The sequence below is a fragment of the Rhopilema esculentum genome, chromosome 4 (assembly GCF_057945365.1).
Source record: "Rhopilema esculentum isolate cy_ngs chromosome 4, ASM5794536v1, whole genome shotgun sequence".
In the NCBI taxonomy this organism is placed as follows: Eukaryota; Metazoa; Cnidaria; class Scyphozoa; order Rhizostomeae; family Rhizostomatidae; genus Rhopilema; species Rhopilema esculentum.
This window is the reverse complement of record NC_142818.1, coordinates 1,789,024-1,810,275: the sequence shown is the minus strand read 5'-3', so window position 1 is coordinate 1,810,275 and position 21,252 is coordinate 1,789,024. Positions and strand designations below refer to the sequence as shown.

General features: G+C 35.1%; 3 protein-coding genes across 3 annotated transcripts; 1 reads left to right on the top strand and 2 right to left on the bottom strand.

Annotated features, from left to right (window-relative positions):
* Positions 1-26: 26 nt before the first annotated feature.
* LOC135691286 (GMP reductase 1) lies at positions 27-5,794 on the bottom strand. Its single transcript, XM_065209104.2, has 10 exons — positions 5,638-5,794; positions 5,246-5,371; positions 3,417-3,500; positions 2,783-2,956; positions 2,356-2,437; positions 1,934-2,040; positions 1,728-1,770; positions 849-905; positions 602-704; positions 27-281 (listed from the first exon to the last, which is right to left on the bottom strand). Exons 1-10 carry the CDS (start codon positions 5,722-5,724, stop codon positions 95-97), a joined length of 1,050 nt encoding a protein of 349 aa, XP_065065176.2. The 5' UTR covers positions 5,725-5,794; the 3' UTR covers positions 27-94.
* A 17-nt stretch (positions 5,795-5,811) lies between these two features.
* On the top strand, positions 5,812-14,175 carry LOC135691283 (mitochondrial inner membrane protein OXA1L). The gene is made up of 7 exons (XM_065209099.2): positions 5,812-5,972; positions 7,738-7,936; positions 8,104-8,594; positions 9,525-9,713; positions 10,423-10,527; positions 10,813-10,975; positions 13,088-14,175. The coding sequence occupies exons 1-7, from the start codon at positions 5,859-5,861 to the stop codon at positions 13,246-13,248; spliced, it is 1,422 nt and encodes a 473-aa protein (XP_065065171.2). The 5' UTR covers positions 5,812-5,858; the 3' UTR covers positions 13,249-14,175.
* Positions 13,431-21,240, bottom strand: LOC135691284 (tetratricopeptide repeat protein 5). Its single transcript, XM_065209100.2, has 11 exons — positions 21,168-21,240; positions 20,658-20,790; positions 20,090-20,301; positions 19,247-19,304; positions 18,837-18,926; positions 18,261-18,352; positions 17,897-17,950; positions 17,551-17,697; positions 16,597-16,811; positions 15,910-16,057; positions 13,431-15,654 (listed from the first exon to the last, which is right to left on the bottom strand). Exons 1-11 carry the CDS (start codon positions 21,210-21,212, stop codon positions 15,535-15,537), a joined length of 1,314 nt encoding a protein of 437 aa, XP_065065172.2. The 5' UTR covers positions 21,213-21,240; the 3' UTR covers positions 13,431-15,534.
* Positions 21,241-21,252: the final 12 nt, after the last annotated feature.

Genomic DNA, 21,252 nt, shown 5'->3' with positions numbered 1-21,252 from the left:
ACAGTCATCAACAAAAACCTATTAAATAATGTTTTAAATGCAATTTGTTTTCATTTTTAAAAAACTCAGTTCTAGGAGACATCAATTTGGAACTTTAGCTTTTACTGAATACAGGGTTGAGCTGCTGGGTGACTCTGATGAAGGTTGTTCTCCTGGGCAACTCTTTCAGTTTTTCAGCTCCAACATATGTGCAGGCCGACCTTAGGCCCCCAAGAATGTCTAGAATCGTGTCTTTTGCTTTTCCTCTGTAAGGGATCTCTACCGTCTTCCCTTCTGAAGATCTGAAACAGAAAAATCCATGTTGGTGCTGCAATGGAATATCAATTTCTTTGCTATTTAATAAAATGCGTTGTTTAAGATCATCTTTCTAAATAGCTTGTAATATCTCTTGGCTATTTCTTTTGATACATTAGTCTACAAATGAATGTTAATATTATGTGACCTATCACATATTTTGAGCAGTGGCTCAGAGCATGGTGACAAATGAAGAGAACATTACAGGGCCTTTTGATTACAGGGCATTTCTTACTAGTGATCATACATAACAGCACTAATAACATAGTCAATTACATTTTCAAAAAAAATCTAGCTTCAAACTTACCTATATTCTGCCACACCTCCAACATGCTTCTTCATAGCAGTGGATGAGCTCATGCCATAAAATATTTTCATCATTCTTCCATCTCGTTCCACCAACTCACCCCCTAGAAAAAATTTGCTTTTAATCATCTTCTCTTGCATATATCACCTTATAACTGTTCTTTTTTACAACAGTAAGTCACAAAATCTAAACAAATAAGAAACATTTATTGTCAACATGACTGTAAAAACCAAAACTGTTTACTTACCAGATTCATCATGCCCAGCAAACATGCCCCCGAGCATGACAAAATCTGCCCCAGCACCTAGAAACAAACAACATCCAGTTTAAAAAACGAAAGGCATCTTTTTCCACTGGTTAGAAAAGGTCTTTTATAATTATAGTAACTATTGATGGTAGCAGAACTTGGTGATTTTTATAAAGTAAGGTTTTTTTCAAACCTTCTATTTCAAATTGTGTATGGTTATGTACCATTATGGATCAAGGCTTGCTGACAAAAGACACTATAAAATCAGGAGAGCTGTTGGATGTTGGAGAGCTGTGGAGAAAGTTTGTTTATTTCTTACAAACCCTTATACTGTAAATCCTTGAATTGCACTCCTCCCCTCACATGCAAGCCCTCTCAAATTAGCTCCCACCCCTAATTAGCACGAATTGCCTTCTCCCCATTTAAGACTTCCCTTGAATTAGCCCCATGCAAAACTGCCAAATATTAAGAAGCCTGCAGTTGGCCTTTTTAAGGATTAACCGTACAGAGCCCAATTTAATATTATGTCCAATATCAAGCAAAAAGCTCTGTTTTAGAAAAATCTGTCGGGCATGAGTGTTTTACCTATTTACCACCAACAAAATCAAATGTGCAAATTTTACCCTTTTTGGAAATATAAGAAAAGGTCAAAAAAGTTTTGCTTCTAACAAAAAGTTTTTGTTTGAAATTAGGTTTTTAATACCTGCAGATACCATACATAAATGACATTTAGTCTTAAGAAAGTGTGTGCTTCAAAGCAAATTTTTGGTCCAGGCTGCTGGGTCGTGAAGAAATAGATTTGACAACACCACATAAATTGTGGCTGAAATAGTGATTTTAATTAATGAAACATTTTTAAATATAAAGTATGGTACTTACCAAAAGCCTTGGCAATATCCCCTGGACAAGTGCAGCCACCATCCTGTATCACAAAAAGTGTTTGCGGTCAAAAAAGAACTAAATACAGCTAATTTAAACCAAAATGAATCTGAGTACCAACAAAATAATATAAAAATAAACATAATATTATTAAAGATCTTTTAGCTAAAAAAGAAAAAGAAAATGGAAATAAAATTTAGACATACAGATATGATATGTCCCTTCAGACCATGGGCAGCATCTGCACATTCCAAAACAGCGCTTACTTGTGGATAACCAACTCCTGTTTTTGATCTTGTTGTGCATACAGACCCTTGAAAATTGAAAAAGTCAAAGTACTATGAACATATTCAAGATTTATAATTCTGATAACTTTTGACAACATGCTTGTCTTGATCACAAACAGCTATTTCTCCTTTTTGATACACTAAAAATCATAACTTGTTTGTGTAAAGTTTTGGAGTCTCTCAGAACAGACTTAGACCTTGGTTCATGTACTAGGCAGAAGGTGACGAAGCATCTTTCATTAAATAAATGACAAAACATCTTTCAAAGAAGGGAAAAATGTTGTGTAATTTCCGGCTTTTAGTTTCATCTTTTATGAACTTAATTTAAAAAAAATATTTACCTGGACCAATGCCAACTTTGATTATGTCAGCACCACATAAAATGAGCTGCTCGACCATTTCACCAGTCACTACGTTCCCAGCCTAGAAGTCAATTTATGAACTTGATATGGATTTAAGAGACTCACCTACAAATTTGATTACTACATGGTTAAAAAAATTGGAATTTAAACAACAGGGCTTCCTGGGAATAAATTAGCACAAGTGTGGCATAGACCGTCTGGAAGTTGGCAGTGCCATGATGGAATTCTTTTGTTCTAATCATTCAAATCTTTTGGGTGGGGCAGACCAGCAACAAATTCATGGTGGATAGAGGCTGTTTTTTCTATTTTTGGTGGTGAAAATTCTTTACAATAGAGAAAATACTGTGTCGTCTTTAACAACATAAACTGATCATAATGTATTTATTGAATATCACTATGTACTCACAATAATAATGTGCTCTGGGTGTTTCTCTCTTATTTCCTTGACAAATTCAACAAAATGTTCAGAATAACCATTAGCCACATCAAGACATATTGCAGGTATTTGTGGGAATTCTTGAAGGATTTGATCCATTGTTTCACTATCTTTCTTCACCATTCCTGCACTTACAGCCAAATACTGAAAACAAAAGTGGTCCCAGTGTAAAATGTCTGATGTACATCTTATACAGCTCAATTGTGAATGAGAAAGCAAGACTTTGGTTGTGAAGTTATGCCAATATGTTGCTCAACAACTTTGCTAATAATCTTGTGCAAATATGTTGGATAATTATATAGGTTGCTGTTTCCATTTCTATTGTATAGTGCTTTATGTCCTATAGAATAAGCTGTAAAAGCAGTGGTGTGGAGAACAGAATGGATCAAGTTTCATCTTACATTTGTTCATTAGGCCTATGGAATTTTTATCTAGCACTCTGCCAATTTCATTTACAAATCATTGTAAAAAATTGATGTTTATAAACCAAAGTTGAACAAACTAATAGGTGCAGGAATTTAAGAAGTTCCATGTCTAAAGGTAATTCATTACTGTTTTATTAACAATAAGATTATTTGGGTTTTAAAAAACTGTATTAACTTACTGGCAGGTAGCTCTCGTGAGCAGTTGCAAATTTCCTCCATTCCTCGACAGAGTAATGTTTGTGTATTGCAGTTAAAAGCTTGTGCTAGAATTCAAATAATACTGAACAATAATACAAAGCATTTATTACAGGCGTAGTTTTTTTATTTAAAAAAAAGAAACAAGAGAATAATAATTGATAAAAGTTTTGAAACTACCACGAAACTCGGATGTTTAAGCTGCATTTTGTGGATAAAAATGGTAGGTTACTGGTAAAAAAATATCAAAAAGATCTGGAAGAGCAAAATTAATAAAACCTTGAAAACTGAGGCTCGAGATTGAGTATTTCATTTAAACAAGTATTATCAAATTTTGTAAAAAAAATTGGAAGCATGTCAGTAAAATGAACTGAATTCTAGTCAATGAAAGAGGACCATAGAGTTCTAAACTGATGACATCACAAAAATCTATTTTTAGGATTTTTGAATTTGAATCCCATAACATGAAAGAGTATCATGAAATATTGGCTCTTTCCCCCTCAAACCTCAGTATTTTGGTCTCTGTTCATAACTTCATTAACAGAGCCAAAAAACAGTGATTTGTTATCAAGCTTCAAATCTTTCATTGGCCATATCTCAACCGATTTTAGACAAATTTGGCCAATTTGGCATAGTTGAAAGTATTTTGTGGTGATCTTTTGTTATGTTGCTAAAATTCAAAAATTCTAAAAATAGGTTTTTGGTGACGTCACACTTTAGAACTCTTTTGTAAACAAAAACAAAGAGATTCTTACTATGTTGACAGAATAACAATGTTTGCTATAGAATAACATAATAACTCGGAAAGTTTCTACTATTAACAAATTCAATATTCTAAAAAAAAATTTTCCTTGGATTGTTTTCTGCATCATTGAAAAAGCAAGGTGCTGGTAAAAAAAGGAATTTTCCACATCACAAAATTTCAAAATTGTTTATTAAAGTTTAAAACTTAACACATACATTGAGGCACTTCTTGCCCAATAGTTTCCAAAGAGTCAGACAAAAAACCTCTTTTGTGAATGCCAGATGGAAATTGCTTAGCATATGTGCTGTTTGCAGCTTTTTTCCCATTTTGTAAAATGAAAACCTTATGGTACTTAAATACAACTTTATGGCACCAAGAAACTCACAAGGATGGAAATTACCAACTTGTGCATTAGAATGTTTTTCCTTCCTGTTCCTAGTCTTATTGGTCTGGCTGATCTATTTTCTACATCTACATCTACATTGATACTGAGCAGGACCCAGTATCCGTATAATGCTCAGAGTGCAAGAAATCATAGATTGATGGATAAAAAGTGCTAGAAGATGCCACTGATCAATGATTAAATTGAACATTTACATGTCAAATGAGAAGCTGTAATTTTGTTTGTCGTCAAGACCAAATTAAAAAGGGACTGAAAATTAAAGGGAACATTGAAGGGGCATTGTGGTAATGGATTGGTCAGTGGCATCTTTGAATTAGTACAGGTACAAATTAATGTTAAAATTTACATGTTAGAATTGAATGCTTACTATATCGTATCTTACAAACAGACAAACAAATCTAAAATACATTAAAGGCAATCCTTTGACCTGTCTGTGAACACTGTGTGCAATTATCAAGCACAATTTAAACATGGTAGTTGAATGATAATGAGGTTTTTGGCACATCACGCTTAAAAGCTCACATAGGAAATTAACCTAGAAGAAATAATTGAAGCCTCTTGCACAATCAAACTTGCTAAAAAGAAGCTTTGACACACTAAGCGTCACAGTAGATGACTACAAAACTTTTAAACTTAATTAAAAAACTTGCTCTTTAAGAACAAACCTTTGCAAGAACAGCGGCCATTTCAAATGTGCCAACAGTATCCATATTTGCTGCAATAACAGGTATAACATCTTCTGGAAAATTCTTTTTTGCATGCCTGAAAGCAAATTTCCTGGCAAGATCAACCTAAAATAGAAGTGACAAGAGTTACTTTCAATTAAATTTAAAACACATTCAGCCTATTTCTAGAAATTAAGGCCCATCTAAGGTCTAGATAAAGCTTCGATCTGAGCTACTTTCAATTCTCTTAAGTAAACTGATACAACACGTGTAATCAAAAAAAAACATCTGACTTCTTGTGCCGGTTTTCTTAGCCGCTAACAAATATTAAACGAAGTTTCGTCTACGATTTAAACCTTGCGGACAGGATTTCGAGGAAGAAATAAAATTACATCTGCACGGCTCTTTATAGTACTTCTCTTTGGACGGATGAGGACATCTTTAAAGTCCAATTTTATTTCGTTGTCAACAATCGGCATGTTGGTTTCGCCCCGCGCTTTTTAGCCACGAAAAGAAGGGAAGAAATTTTTTGAAAGGAGGTTATGATCACAGAGTGTTCGTTACATGGAGTACTTTTTGATGTTGCTGCTGTTGATCATAGAACACTATCAAGATGGTGGGATCATTTTCACGTGCATTCGGCGGATGCCGGTCCAATTTCACAAGATTTAGAACCTCACAAGCAAAGTTTTCATTCAATGGCTCCAAAAATGGCTCTCATAAAAAGGTATGCTGAATCTAACTTTGGATTTATTTTCAATTTTTGCATGGAAGAGTTCCAGGCCAAACTTCAAATTATTCGCGGGGCAATTTTGAACGTGAAGAGTTAGACCTAACATGAGTCGGTTTTGAATTTTTGAGATTGTTAGAATAGAGTTGAAGGGGGTTTATGCCGTCAAAAAATCACACAAATCTACATAGCAATGCACTCTGAAAACTCTCAAGTAAATCAGTTCATTAAAATTTTTTGATTTTTTGGAATGGGTAATTTCTTCATTCAGGTCAGGGTATAGTTTCCATTGAAACTATTGTGGATGTTGTTTTTATCAGCTGGTTCAGCATAAAACCCTCTAGCAGAAGGTGCCTGTCCTTAGTCTATTTTGCAAAAGGCCAGTAAATTGCTTCACGAATCAAGGGGGAAGGGGAAGGCCTGGGAATTAGTTTTCAATCAGTGGTGCCATGGAGGGGTGGCTCAGCTCAGAGCCCTTGCTGAAATAAAGATATATTTTGGGGGGGGGGCTCAACCCCTTCAGCAAGGGCCAGTATATGTTTGGTTTGGTATGTTTGAGCAAATAATTAACTTGGAACATGGTGAATTAACCCTTTAGTCAGTCTGCAGAGTCTGCAGAGTATGACAAATCTTGAAAAGGTCTCGTGCATGCAGTGCTCATTCATGCCACATTCTGCATGAAAACCTCTCTTTACTATCTATTTGGCAGGCAAATATAAGTTTTTTTTAATAGTGCTTTAGAAAAATTGGTGTTCAATCAGAAAATTTTGGCAAGCAGCACTATCCTGACCTTGCGCATTCTTCTGCCTACTTTGCAGACTGGCCTTTAAGCATGCTATTGATTTTCCTATGAGCAATTTCTATTAGTCTTTAAAGGTCAGTGAATAATTTTTGTACATAACAGATAATCTTTAACACAAATGCAGAATGCAACCATGGGTGTGGCTTCTATGGCCCAGCCCCCTTTTTGGAATTTTTGTGCAATTTGCCTTGTGTAGTTCTCTGGTGAAAGAAGTTTCTCCAGCGTGAAGGAAAAGTGTGTACTAAAGTCCTCAATGTCACAAGAGCATGTTGTTGCCTTAAAAGGCAGCGAATTTGGATTTTCTGAGAGTTTTAGACCCCAATCAAATTACTCGCAAGTTTGGAGCAGTTGAGTAAAGACAAAAGACATTTGCATCATGGATCATAAGGGCAAGGGTAGATTTATTGGGATTGTACCAAAATGCATATGTTTGGACAAATTTAGATGCGTTTTAATGTTTTTACCCATAAAACTATTTAGGTAATATTTATCTGTTTGGTTTTGACTGAATATTGTGGCCTTGATCATAAAAGTCCATGCTAGCAGGATGCCAAATTATACAGGTGACACATGTTTTTTGGCATATTTTAAGATGCCCCAAAAAACTTTGGGCCCAGAGCCTAAACAGACAGAAATGCAGCCCTGGATTCAATTGCGATGTGGACTATATAAAAAGACCAAAGAATATGATGGCTTTAGTCAGAAGACTTGCACAGAACAAGGGGGTGAAATAGTTGAGTCCAACCCTCTCTTAAACGCCTATTTGTTTTAATGCCTCAGTCTAACTTAAACCTCTCCCTGGTTATTCAGTTTGGCTTAGTGAAGTAAGCACTCATTGTCAGCTCCAAAAATTTTCGAAGATTTAATCAAGAAGTGTAAGGTTCTCAGTAGCTTGCTTGCAAAGTGAATTTTGTGTCAGTATCAATGAATAACAAATTACCAGAATTCTTTTACTTTTAGTTTCATACAGAAACTGGGAAACCAAGAGTGTTTCAGAATGTCTTCAACCAACAGAAGAAAACAGTATTTGACCATGTTCGCATCACAGCGTTTCCACCGTACAATTCTGCTGTCTGTGCTTTGCTAGTTGCAAAATTGGAGTTGGGTGGGGCACGTCTGAACTCATCATCAGTTTCAAGTGGAGGAGGAGTCAGCACCGGTTAGCCTATGTTGTCATATTCTTCTCTGAACTTGATTTGTCTTTTCTGTTTTAAAAAATCTTAATATTTATTTTTCATTATCTTCTTTCAGTAGCTAAAGTGCAAAATTGCATTTGAAGGTGACAAGTTTTCTTGTTAATCTAACTAGAATGAATTGGTATTGTAGATGTTGGATCTGCTGGTGAAGCAAGTGAAAGTGCTTTAGACCCGCTAACGTCATCTGCGACTCTAGATGAGGTATTACCAACAGGCATGCAGCAAATACCAGAACTTCTTAGTCCTGAAACATTAGCAAGTGCAGCACAGACTACACAAGACATAATTGCTGCAGCAGAACCTTCATTGTCAAGTTTAGGCCTATGTGCATACACCCCAGTAGGACTCCTTCAGTCAATCCTAGAGGTTCTTCATGTTAACCTAGGAATGCCATGGTGGGGCTCTATCGCAATATGTACTGTTGTATTTCGAACCCTCATGTTGCCGCTGTTATTGAAAGGACAAGTAAATACAGCACGGTTAAATAAGGTTAAACCAGAGCTTGATGTTATCCAGGCTGAGATGCGTGAGTTGGCTAACACCCAAGATACAATGAAAAAGTCATTGGCTGCTATGAAAATGCAAAAACTGCTGAAGGACAACAACTGTCACCCTTTGAAGGTTTGCAAATAAACTTCAGTGAAAAATCTTAGTCTTATCAGTTGCTGTCTTCTATTCAAATTGCATATGTTTTTGTAACCATTCAATGTTCCTTTCTTTCGTGACATTGTTATTTTTGAATTGTGTATGAATTTGATTTGTGTTACAACGTATTTGGTTTCAGAGTGTTAGGGAATTTGCACAAGGTACTTCTATATACAATGCCTCATTTCAGCAGCTTTATCAATTGATTGATACAATGTTTAGAACCAGACGGTACTAGGTTGCAACTCCAAGTTTCATGCTTTTTGTGATCATCAAGCATAATTAAAATACTGAAATTATGTATATATTAAAAGGAATATTTAGGTATCCATAAGCAACTTCCTGTCTTCCCTTTAACTACTTATACCTCTTGACGTGTAGAACAGAGTGAGGAGTGACAAGCAAATCAAAATGATGTTGTATCTTCAAGTGGCTAGATATTTCACATAAAGTTTTAATTAGTTGTAGCAAAGGTTATTTCAATTTTTATTGATTCTGTTGCACATTTTTCACAAATTTTTAAAAGGCATAATTTCAAATTTTGATGTGACAAAAGTTGCAATTAAATCTGTAAAATCCATAAAATGGTTGTGCCAAATTTGACATGCAATTTTTTAGTGTACAAAATTTGAAAATGGCTTTGAAAAAGCACACATTTTACAGCATACTTGAGCTTTTTGCCTGACACTCTCAGGGTATAAAAGGCCAGAATTATGGTCAAAAATATGTCATTTTCGATATCTATTAGTTGTAGAATCAAAAACCTTGATAATAGTAAGATTTTTAGGAGATTGATACCTTCTGTGTAATGTGAATATTATGTCAATACCAAATGCCTATTGTTTACCCAGGATAATACTGTAAACAAATTGGTGCTGTTTATTAATTATTTCTTTCTTTTTTCAGGGACTGATTGCTCCTCTTGTTCAACTTCCCTTGTTCCTGTCTTTCTTCATTGCATTGCGGAAGATGGCTCAGCTCCCTGTAGAGTCTATGAGCACCGGAGGCTTGTTATGGTTCACCAACCTTACTGCTTATGACCCCTACTTTGTCCTACCAATTTTGACATCAACTACAATGTTATTGACAATTGAGGTGAGTGTTTAACATCTATATGCATTAGCTTTTGATCAATGATCTCTTTCATCAACAAGGCACCCAGCAGTATGCTGTCCACAGCTGCTATAAATCATACTGGGCATTTCTATTCCGATATTTTGAAGTATCATATTGCATACACTGCATCTTAAAGCGTTGTTGTTATATGTTCATGTTTATATGAGGGTTGTTTATATATGAAAGTTGTTACTCCGACTTTCACGCTTAATGCTATCAACAGCCAACTGTGTGTACAGCTCTGCCGATATGGCACCGATCACTTTATGACAGACTAGTAAACAGTAATTTTCATGATTCTAAATGTGCTAACCGATATTGTCGTTTTAATAAGGTTTATATCCGGATGTGCATCGAAAGTAACGCAAGAGGAAAATTAGCGCTTTTGATTGGTCCTTTGTTTTTGTGACCAATCAGCGGCCGCTAACCTCTCGTTGTTGAATCCAAGACCTTGTTGAAGAATCCAAGAGTAAAAAGAGTCTCGGCTAGTCACTGTCGATCTATGCTTGGATATAATTTTCTGTTACCTGTAGTCATTATCTTTTATGTATTCTCTGAGTATTGCCATATGAAGAGTATCATAGTATGCTTTTTTTCTTATTTCCATTTTATCTTCAAATACATTAATTTGTTAGTCCTCAAGGCATCTCGTTATATTCTTGACAATTTGTGTTGCTTTTTCCCACAGCTTGGTACTGAAATGGGCATTTCTTCCGAGCAAATGCAGAAGACAAAATATTTGATGAGATTTATGGCCTTCATGCTGATTCCTCTTACAGCAAAATTCCCAGCAGTTTGTTTTCCTCTCTTTTAACTTGTTTTACAGTTTATCATAAAACCCTTTAAACATTGTCACCAGCTACCACTATCACTCACCTTTGTATTATCAATTTTAAAATTTTTCATCGCAGTTTCTGATTGGTATGTTTTCGTTATTCAAGTATACTATATTAATTATATATTAACACCAGTTTCAAATGAAATTGCGATAGACTCAGTTGTAATGATGGGAAAGGAATTCAAGCAAAGCACGCCAGTCTCGGAGGAATAAGTAAAGTTTGATCATCCTTCGTCCTAGGCTGTTTTTATTTATTGGATGACGTCAAATGTCTATTCCGTTGGTCAAATACTCGCCCTGAGGCATCCCACTATCCGTAAAATGGTTGATCTTCCTGATCTTGAGCCAGAAATTGCGAAAGAGAAAACGCCTTCTGGAAGCTTTTTGGATAATTTCAAGGCTGGTAAGTGGAAGATTTATAAAAAAATATCGAATAAGAAAATTGATAGCAGCTAGCTACATGCATAGGAAATTTTTGAATTTTCGTTAGGGATAACTGTATTTAATATGAATGTGACTAAATGTAAAAGAGAAAAGGTAATTAAAATTTATTTTTCAAATTTTCTAGTCTGATGACTAATCAAGATGTATTTTTACAACACGTTCCCTGGATGGATTAACTTTTGAAATGATGAAAACGTGGGGATAAGTTTTAGACCAACTGGCATATTGAAATGAGGTTACTGTGAACCAATCGAACTCCTCACAACTTTTCTGTATTTGAAAGGCTGTTCCTGTCAACACAAGATGGGACCATTTGTCCGTTTGAGGGTAGACTTGAAAATATCTCAATAAAGGACAGCTTTTACTGAACAATTATCTAAAACACATCACCATGTCTGCTAGTACCTGTAATAGCCTCTTCTCTAGCCCCCTGCCTCCTCTACCCCTATCATATCCTTTACCCCCTGCAGCCCATCTACAACATCCAGCCCTTTCACTTATTCTGGCCCTGTCTACATTTTGCTCATTTACCCTCCCCAACCATTCTACTTGTTCCACCCTTACCATTTAATCGGTTATTTATCTCCTACCTCCTACAAATTCTACTCCTTTCTACCAATTTCACCCCATCCCTGGTAATTCTTCCTGCACATCCCGCCCCTACACCCACTCAGTCCTCTTCACACCACTACTGCATCCAAGCCCACTATTGTCCTGCCATTCCACCCAGCCTCTTCATCAGGCCTGGCCGTTTGTATTCTTATAGGTGAGCTGTGAATCGCTCCCCTCATTTGCTGAGGCGAGCTAAATCAGTAACACATAGAATGTACTTTAAAGACAATTAACAGATGACTTAATAAGCCCCTTTAGTATCTGTCGGTTGCCTTTAATAGCCTCAGTCAGGAGTGTGCTGTTTTACTTCTTTCAATTTGTATTTGCTTTAACCGTGACTTAGGCACCCCCTTTATTTGAAGTATTTAAAAGAACAGACTCTTTCAGTTTCATGTAAAGCTGGTACAACACAAAAACAAAAATTCTCTTGCCAAACAATCATTTTGTTGTACAGAATTTGAAAATGGCTTTGAAGAGCAAATTTTGAAACAAACTTAAGTTAAACGTCTAGCACTGTTCAGAGTATAAAACGTCAGAACATAGATGGAAAACTTCTTCGCTAAAATACCCAGTTTTGGATCGAAATAGGCCAATCAGAAAACGTAAGCATATGACTGTTGGGGTTGTCCAATCAGTGCTGCTTTCCTATTGAAAATGTTACCCACGGAATCCTAAGGTGAAACAAACTCCTTCTGTCTATACAAAAGCGGTCTGTCGTGTTTATATAGTAGATAGATTCACAAACTGCTAGATGGGACGATCATCAGGCTTTGCCAATAATGTGAAACATGTCGCCTTTATAGTTTTTCACCCAATCTGGCTTTTTCAGTAAATGCCACTAGAAAGTGGAATTCCATGTTTTGGTTGTCGTTTTTGATCTGCAAGACAGACTACCCTGTTCTCTTTAAAGGGATAGTTTTGTTTCTATTGCTGGAAGGGACCTGCCATCTTATTATATCCCCCAATCTACAGTTCCTACCAATTTCTTCGACTTTCCTTCCAAAAATATGCCTGTTTTCTTAAGATTGAAAGGTTCTAATCGCTACAAACCTACCTTTCTCTTAACTATCCTTTTCCAAATAGATCGAAGTTCATGCCTATCATGACAAAAACTGCCCAACAAGCAAAAAGTCAATCGCAAAAAATGCAATGACGGGAGAAATGGCTGTTACAAAAATAAACCAATTAACCCTTGTACGTTTTCAGGGTTCTCTGGATAGGAACATGGCAAACGAATGGAAATTTTAGGGGAGCGATTCTCCCTTCATGTTCTGTATAGGAGAGCAGTTCATAGCTCACCTTAGGTTGCGAGGGGAGTGTGGAGGCGAGCGCGAGCTATCGCTCGCCTCCGACGGCCAGACCTGCTCTTCATCCATCCAGCCCCTCTATCCATCCAGCCCCTCTACCCATCTAGCCCCTTTATTTCACAGAAAGTGAAAGCTCATTATCATCATTACAGGTTACAAGAATGCACAGGCGCAAGCTTTGATCAAGTATCAGGAAAAAGAGAAGGAGGCTAGATATAAAAAACAGTTGAAAGAGTCCAGCGAAGTTACTTATGAATACAACCCTAGACTAAAAGAAGCTGAAAAAATGTTTAAAGGCGGTAAAAACTCATAGGGTATGTTATGTTTTAGAATCAATAGATATGTTTCTTATAAGAAACTGCAAACGTGATTGAAGCAGTTTACGTGCCAATTTAGCATGTCTTAGGCTATATTTGCTTTGAATTTGGTGCTTCGTAATACTGTTAGGTATCCATGCGTCAAGGAAATAAAATTCACAGCAGCCTAAGCTGACAATGTCATATAGAATTAGTGCATTTTCTGTTGGCTTGAAGTCATTCAATTGGATACTTTTAAACAGCCTCACTTTCCACTTTCCTTTGACTTTTCATGGTCATTTTCTTGGTAAGAAATAGCTTACTAGAGTCGTATCTTTCTAGAATGTAGAATTTGCTTTCGTTTCCCGTAGCCAGAGGAATTCAGGGATGACAAAAAACATGTCCCTGTGCAAAAATTATCTGTAATTTTCTAATTCACGGAGTTTTGCACTAATTGTCACCATCTGTACCAACATTTTGCTTTCAGCGAGTATTAGACTCTATAATCGACTCTCCCAGCCACATTTTAAACCTCCAAAACCACTCTTTAACTTTATTTCAATTCTTTTCCACTTCATTTTTCGCCAAAAGCCTCTTCAAAGCAAAAAATTTGTTTTGTGAAAGTAGCTTAATCTCATTATGAAAGTTGAAGAAAAAATTTTCTTGTGCGTGATATGTTTTGGTGTGTTTTGGTATGTTTTTCAAATGTATGTTTCAAATAAAAAGGTTTTAGCTTTACTTGTTATGTTTGATTATAACTGAATGATGTTTCGTTTAAAGAATTCTTTAACAGACAAATAGTTTGTTGGGTCGTTGCATCAAAGCACTAAACATCATTTATGAAACTCTTAACAATGCTAATGAAAAACAGAACAGCTCTTTTTACCAAATATGCAATTTTAAATTGACTTGAAATGCTGACCGAAGCTCACTCTGAAAAATAATGTTGCGCCTGTTTTTGTATTGTCATTTCTCATTTCTGTTCCCTCACAAGAAAATAATGTTGATGGTTTGCTTAAATATCAGACAAGTCACACGAAAAACATCTCTTATTTAACAAGAGAGAGGAAGGAAATGTTATGTTGAGCTCTGCACATTTTGCATTGATTGTAAAACTTTCCAAGTCATTTGTCTATTTGGCCGATCAATTAATGTTCATGATATGTATAAAACAAAGATAACACAATAGAACTGTTCTATTATCTTATTTTGATAAAACACAAGCTTTCTGTGCAGCTCGGTACCATTCTCAAATACGACCCTTGCATCTAAAATTTATCTACATGTTGGGATCTCTGATAGATCTGCTTCTTCAGTTTTTTGAGGTATTACCACACGAGTAATTTTTATGAAACAAATTTGTCATTATATAGACAGTTCTATTGCAGAATAATGCACAGGGCAGCATATGCTTTGATGTGTACAAAAAGGGATCTAAGTTGCTACTCAGAGTTCCATTATCATGTAGCAATCATCATGCAAATGTGGGTTTCTTCGAAGGATGGTACCATGACGTGGCCTAAACCTGCTAAAGGTTTTTAAAATTGTAAACAATAGAAGACAATGAAAAGAGAACCTTAAACTACGAGCAAACAATTTTATGTACAATGACACGAATAAATATAATATGTTATCTACATTTTATGACAACTGATTTTGATCGAAAACTTACTCATAAAAGCTAAACTGATAACCCATAAAAGATTGTCTACCCCAACATTGATGTCAACATTAATGTTTGTCAAGCAAAGAATAACAAACTGACACTAGTTACACGATTCTAACTTGAGTTGTTTGATTCCAAAAGCATTAAAGTCTAAAAATATCATGACTCCACAGCTATGAGTTGGAGGGAGGTTATCAAATGATGCAGTAGAAAGTCCAATGCTGAACTTGACCACAGAGTACATAAAATGAAAGGTATTTACCGTTGTGCTCTTGAACTTTTCTTTTTCCTGACAAAGCACAAAGACCATAATTTTACATTAGTTATTCTCATCTTTAACTATATGAACTAGCTTCTATAGAAGGAAAATCTTAACAAATAAATAATCTATCTTAACAACAGGTAAGAAATGTTTTTTATAGTTCCATGAAGCAAACTGTGATAAAAAAGTTTTTCTCGTGAAAAACTGAATGTCTAAAATAAATTCCTAACTGGGTATCACTGGGAACGGATGATTATCAATTAACCTGCAGGAGGTAGCTTGCTTTCCAATTCTGACAAATTTATTGCCGAGCATTTAAAGGGCTGAATGACCCTTCCAGCATGGTGATATTCTTTAAGTGATGGACCAGAAACATCAGTCGCTTTTGTTTGTCACAGAGAGGACGCTAAAGGCCAACTTATCTGCTCCAATTTTTCTCTTGTTAACCGCCATTACTACTGGGTTGTCAACTCTTATACTTTTGAATTTGAGCATCTGCAAGAAAGAAAGTCTGACCTAATTGGATGTTTGTTCCAGCAAAATGCTTAACATAATCACACACATTATTTACCAAAATCATTCAAAATAGCACAACAAAGTGAATATTGAGCAATTGATCAATACATGCGAGAGTGTGAAAAAATGACATTTTCCATATTCATCAACCACAAAATACTACAGACACTGTTAAATCTTCTTTAAATCTTGAAGTTTTATATCAAGGCAAATTTGATAATGGCTTTAACTTACCTCACCACTCTCAAGTTTGATTTCAGTTTCTTGCACGTATGGTTCAGGTATTGCTATAGAATCCCCAACATTGAAACCTTTGCCAGCAACCAAGTTGAAGACAGTAACACCAATGCACTCCATGTCAGCATCAACAAGCACAAATGGGCTTTAGATGAGAAAAAGAACTAAAAGTCATACGGGTGCCAGGTTGTCAGTCAAATATGGCTCATAGCCAGGGGCAGACACTTGGTCAAATATTATTTTAATGAGATGACATCACATTCCCCATTGTTTTAAAACAAAAGACCATTGTTCCTCTTAAGTATTGCGAGGGGCTGCATAAGGTATTTGAAATTTCCCCACAAAAATAATTATATAGCAAGTGCCTGAATGGGAGAAAGAAATGCACACCATGTGATAACTGGCGTGCCCAATTGGATAATCAGTTAGTAGAAATTATTTAACATATTTTGGCAAAGGGGACATACAATGGGAACAAAATACTTTGCCAATTTGTTAGTTAGAGAGATCAAAGGCATCAAACATTTTACCAAACTTTGGAAAAACTGAAAATTATCAACCACGACTATTTTCACAAAACATGTTTGCTAAACTGTCCACAGAACATGAAAGTTAAACGCTGTTTGTTGCTTGGTGAAATCTTTGATGATTTGTCTGGTGCTTAATAAAAAGCCACAAACTTACAAAGGTACTGGATTTTCAAATGGTATTACAGCTGCCACTTTGCCTATAATGACTTTTCCTGTGTTTACTTCTCTCTCCAAATTTTTTATCGTTACTTGTGTGATTGAGGTGGTTTTACCAGCAGGACTTGTGTACTCACTACCACTGTAAGGACCAGCATCAGATGGTTTGAGAGAACGAACTAGGTTCTGCAGCTTTTTTGCTTTGAGTTTTCCCTGTAATGGATACAAGAATTATTTTTGCTTGTTTTTCTACAGAAGCAAATGTATTCTCACTGAAAAAGCATCACAGCATTTTCTGTGAGATTTGTATGGAGGCTAGAACAGCTTTATGTATTAATAAAACATCCACAAAAATGTGGTAGAACACAGAGCTTTTGACATTTAACATGAAAGAAAAACATGAAAGAAAAACATGAAGTTAAGAGGAAATTTCGAAATTTCATCTTGGAAATATTCTTTGATCCAAGACATAATTGCCAGTTATTCATTTGTACTTGTCATATGGCTATGTGTCAATTCTCTAGCAAGAAATCTAGACACCCCAAAACCCTGAAGCTTTACCAGGTCATTTGTCAGTTCAGTCCCTGCCTATTTAATTTAACTTTTTATTGCACAACTCCCAACATGCTTGTCCAGTGTACTGGGGGATTTCATTGGCCACCCCAAAAAAATATATTCAAAGATGGTGGTCACTGCTCTGTCTTTACTAAACAAACTCAGTGGATCATTGTATTTGTTCACAGTGAAAATTGTTCAGTTTTGTTTTTATTTTCATGGCTATTTGCCCTGGCAAAGACATAAAAACAGCAAAATATTGTATGTTTTTAGTACTGACAATTAAAAGTTCAATTGTTTGGCCATGACTTTTCTCTCTTAATATCACTAGTTGAGACTACGTACATATTAATTTTAAATCTATGGCAGGATGATAGAAAACTTGATACATGCTTACTTTTCCCTCTATGTACTCAAGTGTATTGCGCAAATAGCTTTCTAGTTTCCTTTTTTCATCTCTGGGGTCTTCCCATTGTGGGTCCAAGAGTGCTGCTCTCTCAAAACCACCCAAAGCCAAGGCATACTCTTCTTGGTATCTATATGCCTACAAAAGCATAGCATAGCAATTCTTCAGTGGAAGGCTAAGCAATTCTTCAGTGGAAGGCTACCAACTCTGTTTCAAAGTAAGCATCATTGTAATATTTTTTCTTGGCAAAGCATCACTCAGATTTTCTCATAATAAGATATAGTTGAAAAGTTGTAGTTGAAAAGAATAATGTTGCTTCTATAAAAATGTTCCCTACCATTGCTCGGTTGAAATGTAAATCTGGATTATTTCGTTCAATTGTATCTTTCTCCTATGAAAAAAGGTAACTTGAGTGTGTTAGGTAGGCAATGCAATCAGTACTGTAAGGTGGAGGTCCATGCATAAGAGAGAAGTAACAAATAATCAATACAGCACCATCAAAAACCTGGTTGTACCTTCTAAGTCATAAGCCATTCAAAAGCCTTCATTAGCCAGTAGCATCATTTTCAGTCCTGTTGACAGTGTGTGGATGGATGTTTTGATGTCTTTGGTATCAACCAATGTGTACACTCACCCAGGGTTCAAAATTAACCTTTCTTGTTGAGACAACAAAAATGTAGAGTAATATCAATATTACTTACAGCTTTTGTATATGCTGCCATTGACTGTTTCAAGGAACTCGGGCTCTGTCCACCAGCAAAGAACAATGACAAGTAGGCATTTCCTAGAACAACTGAAAAAACAAAGTTGGTGAGTTCATATTAGCAGATAGCTGTCATTGTGTGAGAAACTACCAGGGCATAAGAAAATTCCAGTACAAATTACAGTAAAAATTTCATGCAGTTGTGAAGTTAAAACACCTTTGAGATTGCATTGAAAATTAGACCAGGATTGGGCATTACAACTGAATTAAAAAATATTCTAAGGAAATTTGACTTGGTAATATGACAGTTTTTTACTTGCTTTCCTGTCTAGCAGGAATACTGGTTTTTTTTTCAAGTTAAGTTGTCTTCCTCAACAGGCCAGTCGCCCTCTTAATATTTTAGCTAGAGAAATAAATTTTGTAAGTATAAAAGATTTAGCCTTCTTTTGTAGTCAAGACGTTTTGCACCATGAGCATCAGAGGAGGATATGAGCAAGACATGACATAAGATTTGTTTTTTTGCATTGTAAGAATATTCATAATGAAGTATGCAGCAAGTTTAAAGGCTACTCACACCATGACCTTCCATCTGAAAAATCTTGACCCACTGCCTCTTTGGCAATTTTCACACTTTCTTTCACATTTTCTAAAATCTCTGTTGAGTCTAGATTCAAAGAAAAATTATCTTGATCAAAATATGATAAAAATGGATAGAAAAATCTGAGCATTATCAAAAATACAATTATATTAATATGATGCCTCTAATACATTGTACTATTCATTGTGTCCTTCAATGAACATATTGTTATATCATAATCAAGTAAAAATTGCTCCTGACTATCAAGTTTCTAACTTGGAGATACACAGACAATATTATAAGGATAGAACAGGAAGAGTTCACTTTTTACTCATCCTAACAAGCTCCAACTACATCCTAACACAAATGAAATTTGTAATTCAGCTTTCATGAATATTTGAAATTACCTTTTCCAATTTGTCTCAGCACCATAGACAAATTTCTAAGAGTTACTTTGTCTCTTTTCTGAAAAAAGTCAAAGAGATTTGATAAAGCAAAATCAATGGGATTGTTCAGCTGCTATAAAAATTAAAACTTGTATACAGACTATTGAGGACAAAAGGAGACTTTCAAATATGAAGTTCAATTTTAATCAAAGATCCAATGAAATTATGTCTAAAATCCATTAAATCTCAAATTTTTTTCTCTAAAGGGGTTTCTCACTTTCTGTATATATGTTTCATAAAGGATTGTTTCTTAAAGAAGTTACTTTTAATAATCCTATTTACAAAATATAGCAAAGACATCTTTATCATCTGCAAGAATTGCCATTTTAGTTTATATTCAGGTGAATTTGGTCACTTCTATAGTGGCATTGTTAGAAATTAAAACGAGGAAAGAAAGTTTATCTTTATTGCAATTTTGCTTAATATACTTATTTATGCTGTAGCTATCATTCATGTTTATTTTATCCAATAAAAAACTAAATAAATGAAATTATCACAAAAGTCAGTTTTAGTTTGAAAATCCATTCTTAAATGCTGATCATTTAAGTGCTTGTCCAACCTTTTTTGAGTATGTCAAAATCATGAGCCTGAACTTTTGTCTTTGGCGAGCCATTCCAGGAGAATGGACACTCCATAAAAAAGCCATTCTAAATGTCTTGTTTTGATCCTGATTTATTTATTTCTGATTGTTTCTTCATTTCTGATTGTGTCCATAAGTATTGCAAAATTATCATTGGTTAAGTTCTCTGAGTTGTCAACATTGTACATACATTTTCGATATTTAAATACCTGAATGATAATTACCTTAGCTAAAGCACACATAAAGCAATTTCTTGCAGCATCAATGTCTTTGTTTTTCCAGTAGCACTCACCAAGGTTGTTCCAGGCTTCTGTTAACGATGGATCAAGCTTGACTGCTTTTGATAAGAAGTCTACTGCTTGTGAGTCATACTCAGCAACAACATTTAAAGCTTTCCCTCTAAGGCTAAAGTACGAGGCCTTGTTGTCAATACAGACTATTAAAAAAGAATGATTGTAAAATTTCAGACAAGGTAACTATCAAAATTATCTTCATTTTATTGCAGCAAAATGTGAGGATTGATCAATATGATTGAACTAATTTTTTCTAAATCAAATTAATAAGTGTCCTTGGTTTTGCCTGCTCAGCCTTTGAAATTGCTTTCAAGTATAACATAGTTTATATTTACAGATAATTACAGTAACTTCCAAATGAAATTCATCCCAAAGCAATCAGACTCATTGTTCAAGAGGTTTGATAATACTTTCTAACAATTGCATGCTACTTATCATTACTTCAGAAAATAATACAGGCTGTAACAACATAAACAATATGCAATAAAACAAGACTTGCATTGAAGTTTATCTAGTTTTGTTAATGTCTCTTTTAGGGTCTTATCCAAATCTGATGCTTTTTGCCTTGCATTTTCTAGCCCGTGTGTTTCAAAATAGTGATCTCTGAACTGGAAAAGTGATTTGACTGCATCCTGTAATGGGACGAAAAGTCAATAAGTACATTTAAAAAAGGAACATGAAAATGCACTGAAAATGATGCATGCATTGAAATTAACATCAAAAAACAAAAATACTGAGATGATTACATTAATATGACAGTTCCAAAAAATATCTATTATGAATGATTATATTATCTGGATTAAAGCTAATATCTAGAAACATCTAAATATATCTTGTAGAATAAATAAAATTGATGAAAACGTAAACGATAAGTAATATAATTTTATGAGGGTAGTCAATAGTAAGAGATCCTTGGATTTCTTTTACATAGCTAAATTCCTTCATAACTATCAATAACCAATGAACTAATTTAAAACAAACTTAATCATAGAAAAGATAATATACTGACATCTGCCTGGGCTAGCGCCGCCTTTTCATCCAAATTAGCCGCCATTTTAAAGATATTTTATACAATGCTGTTGTTGGTGTCCGTA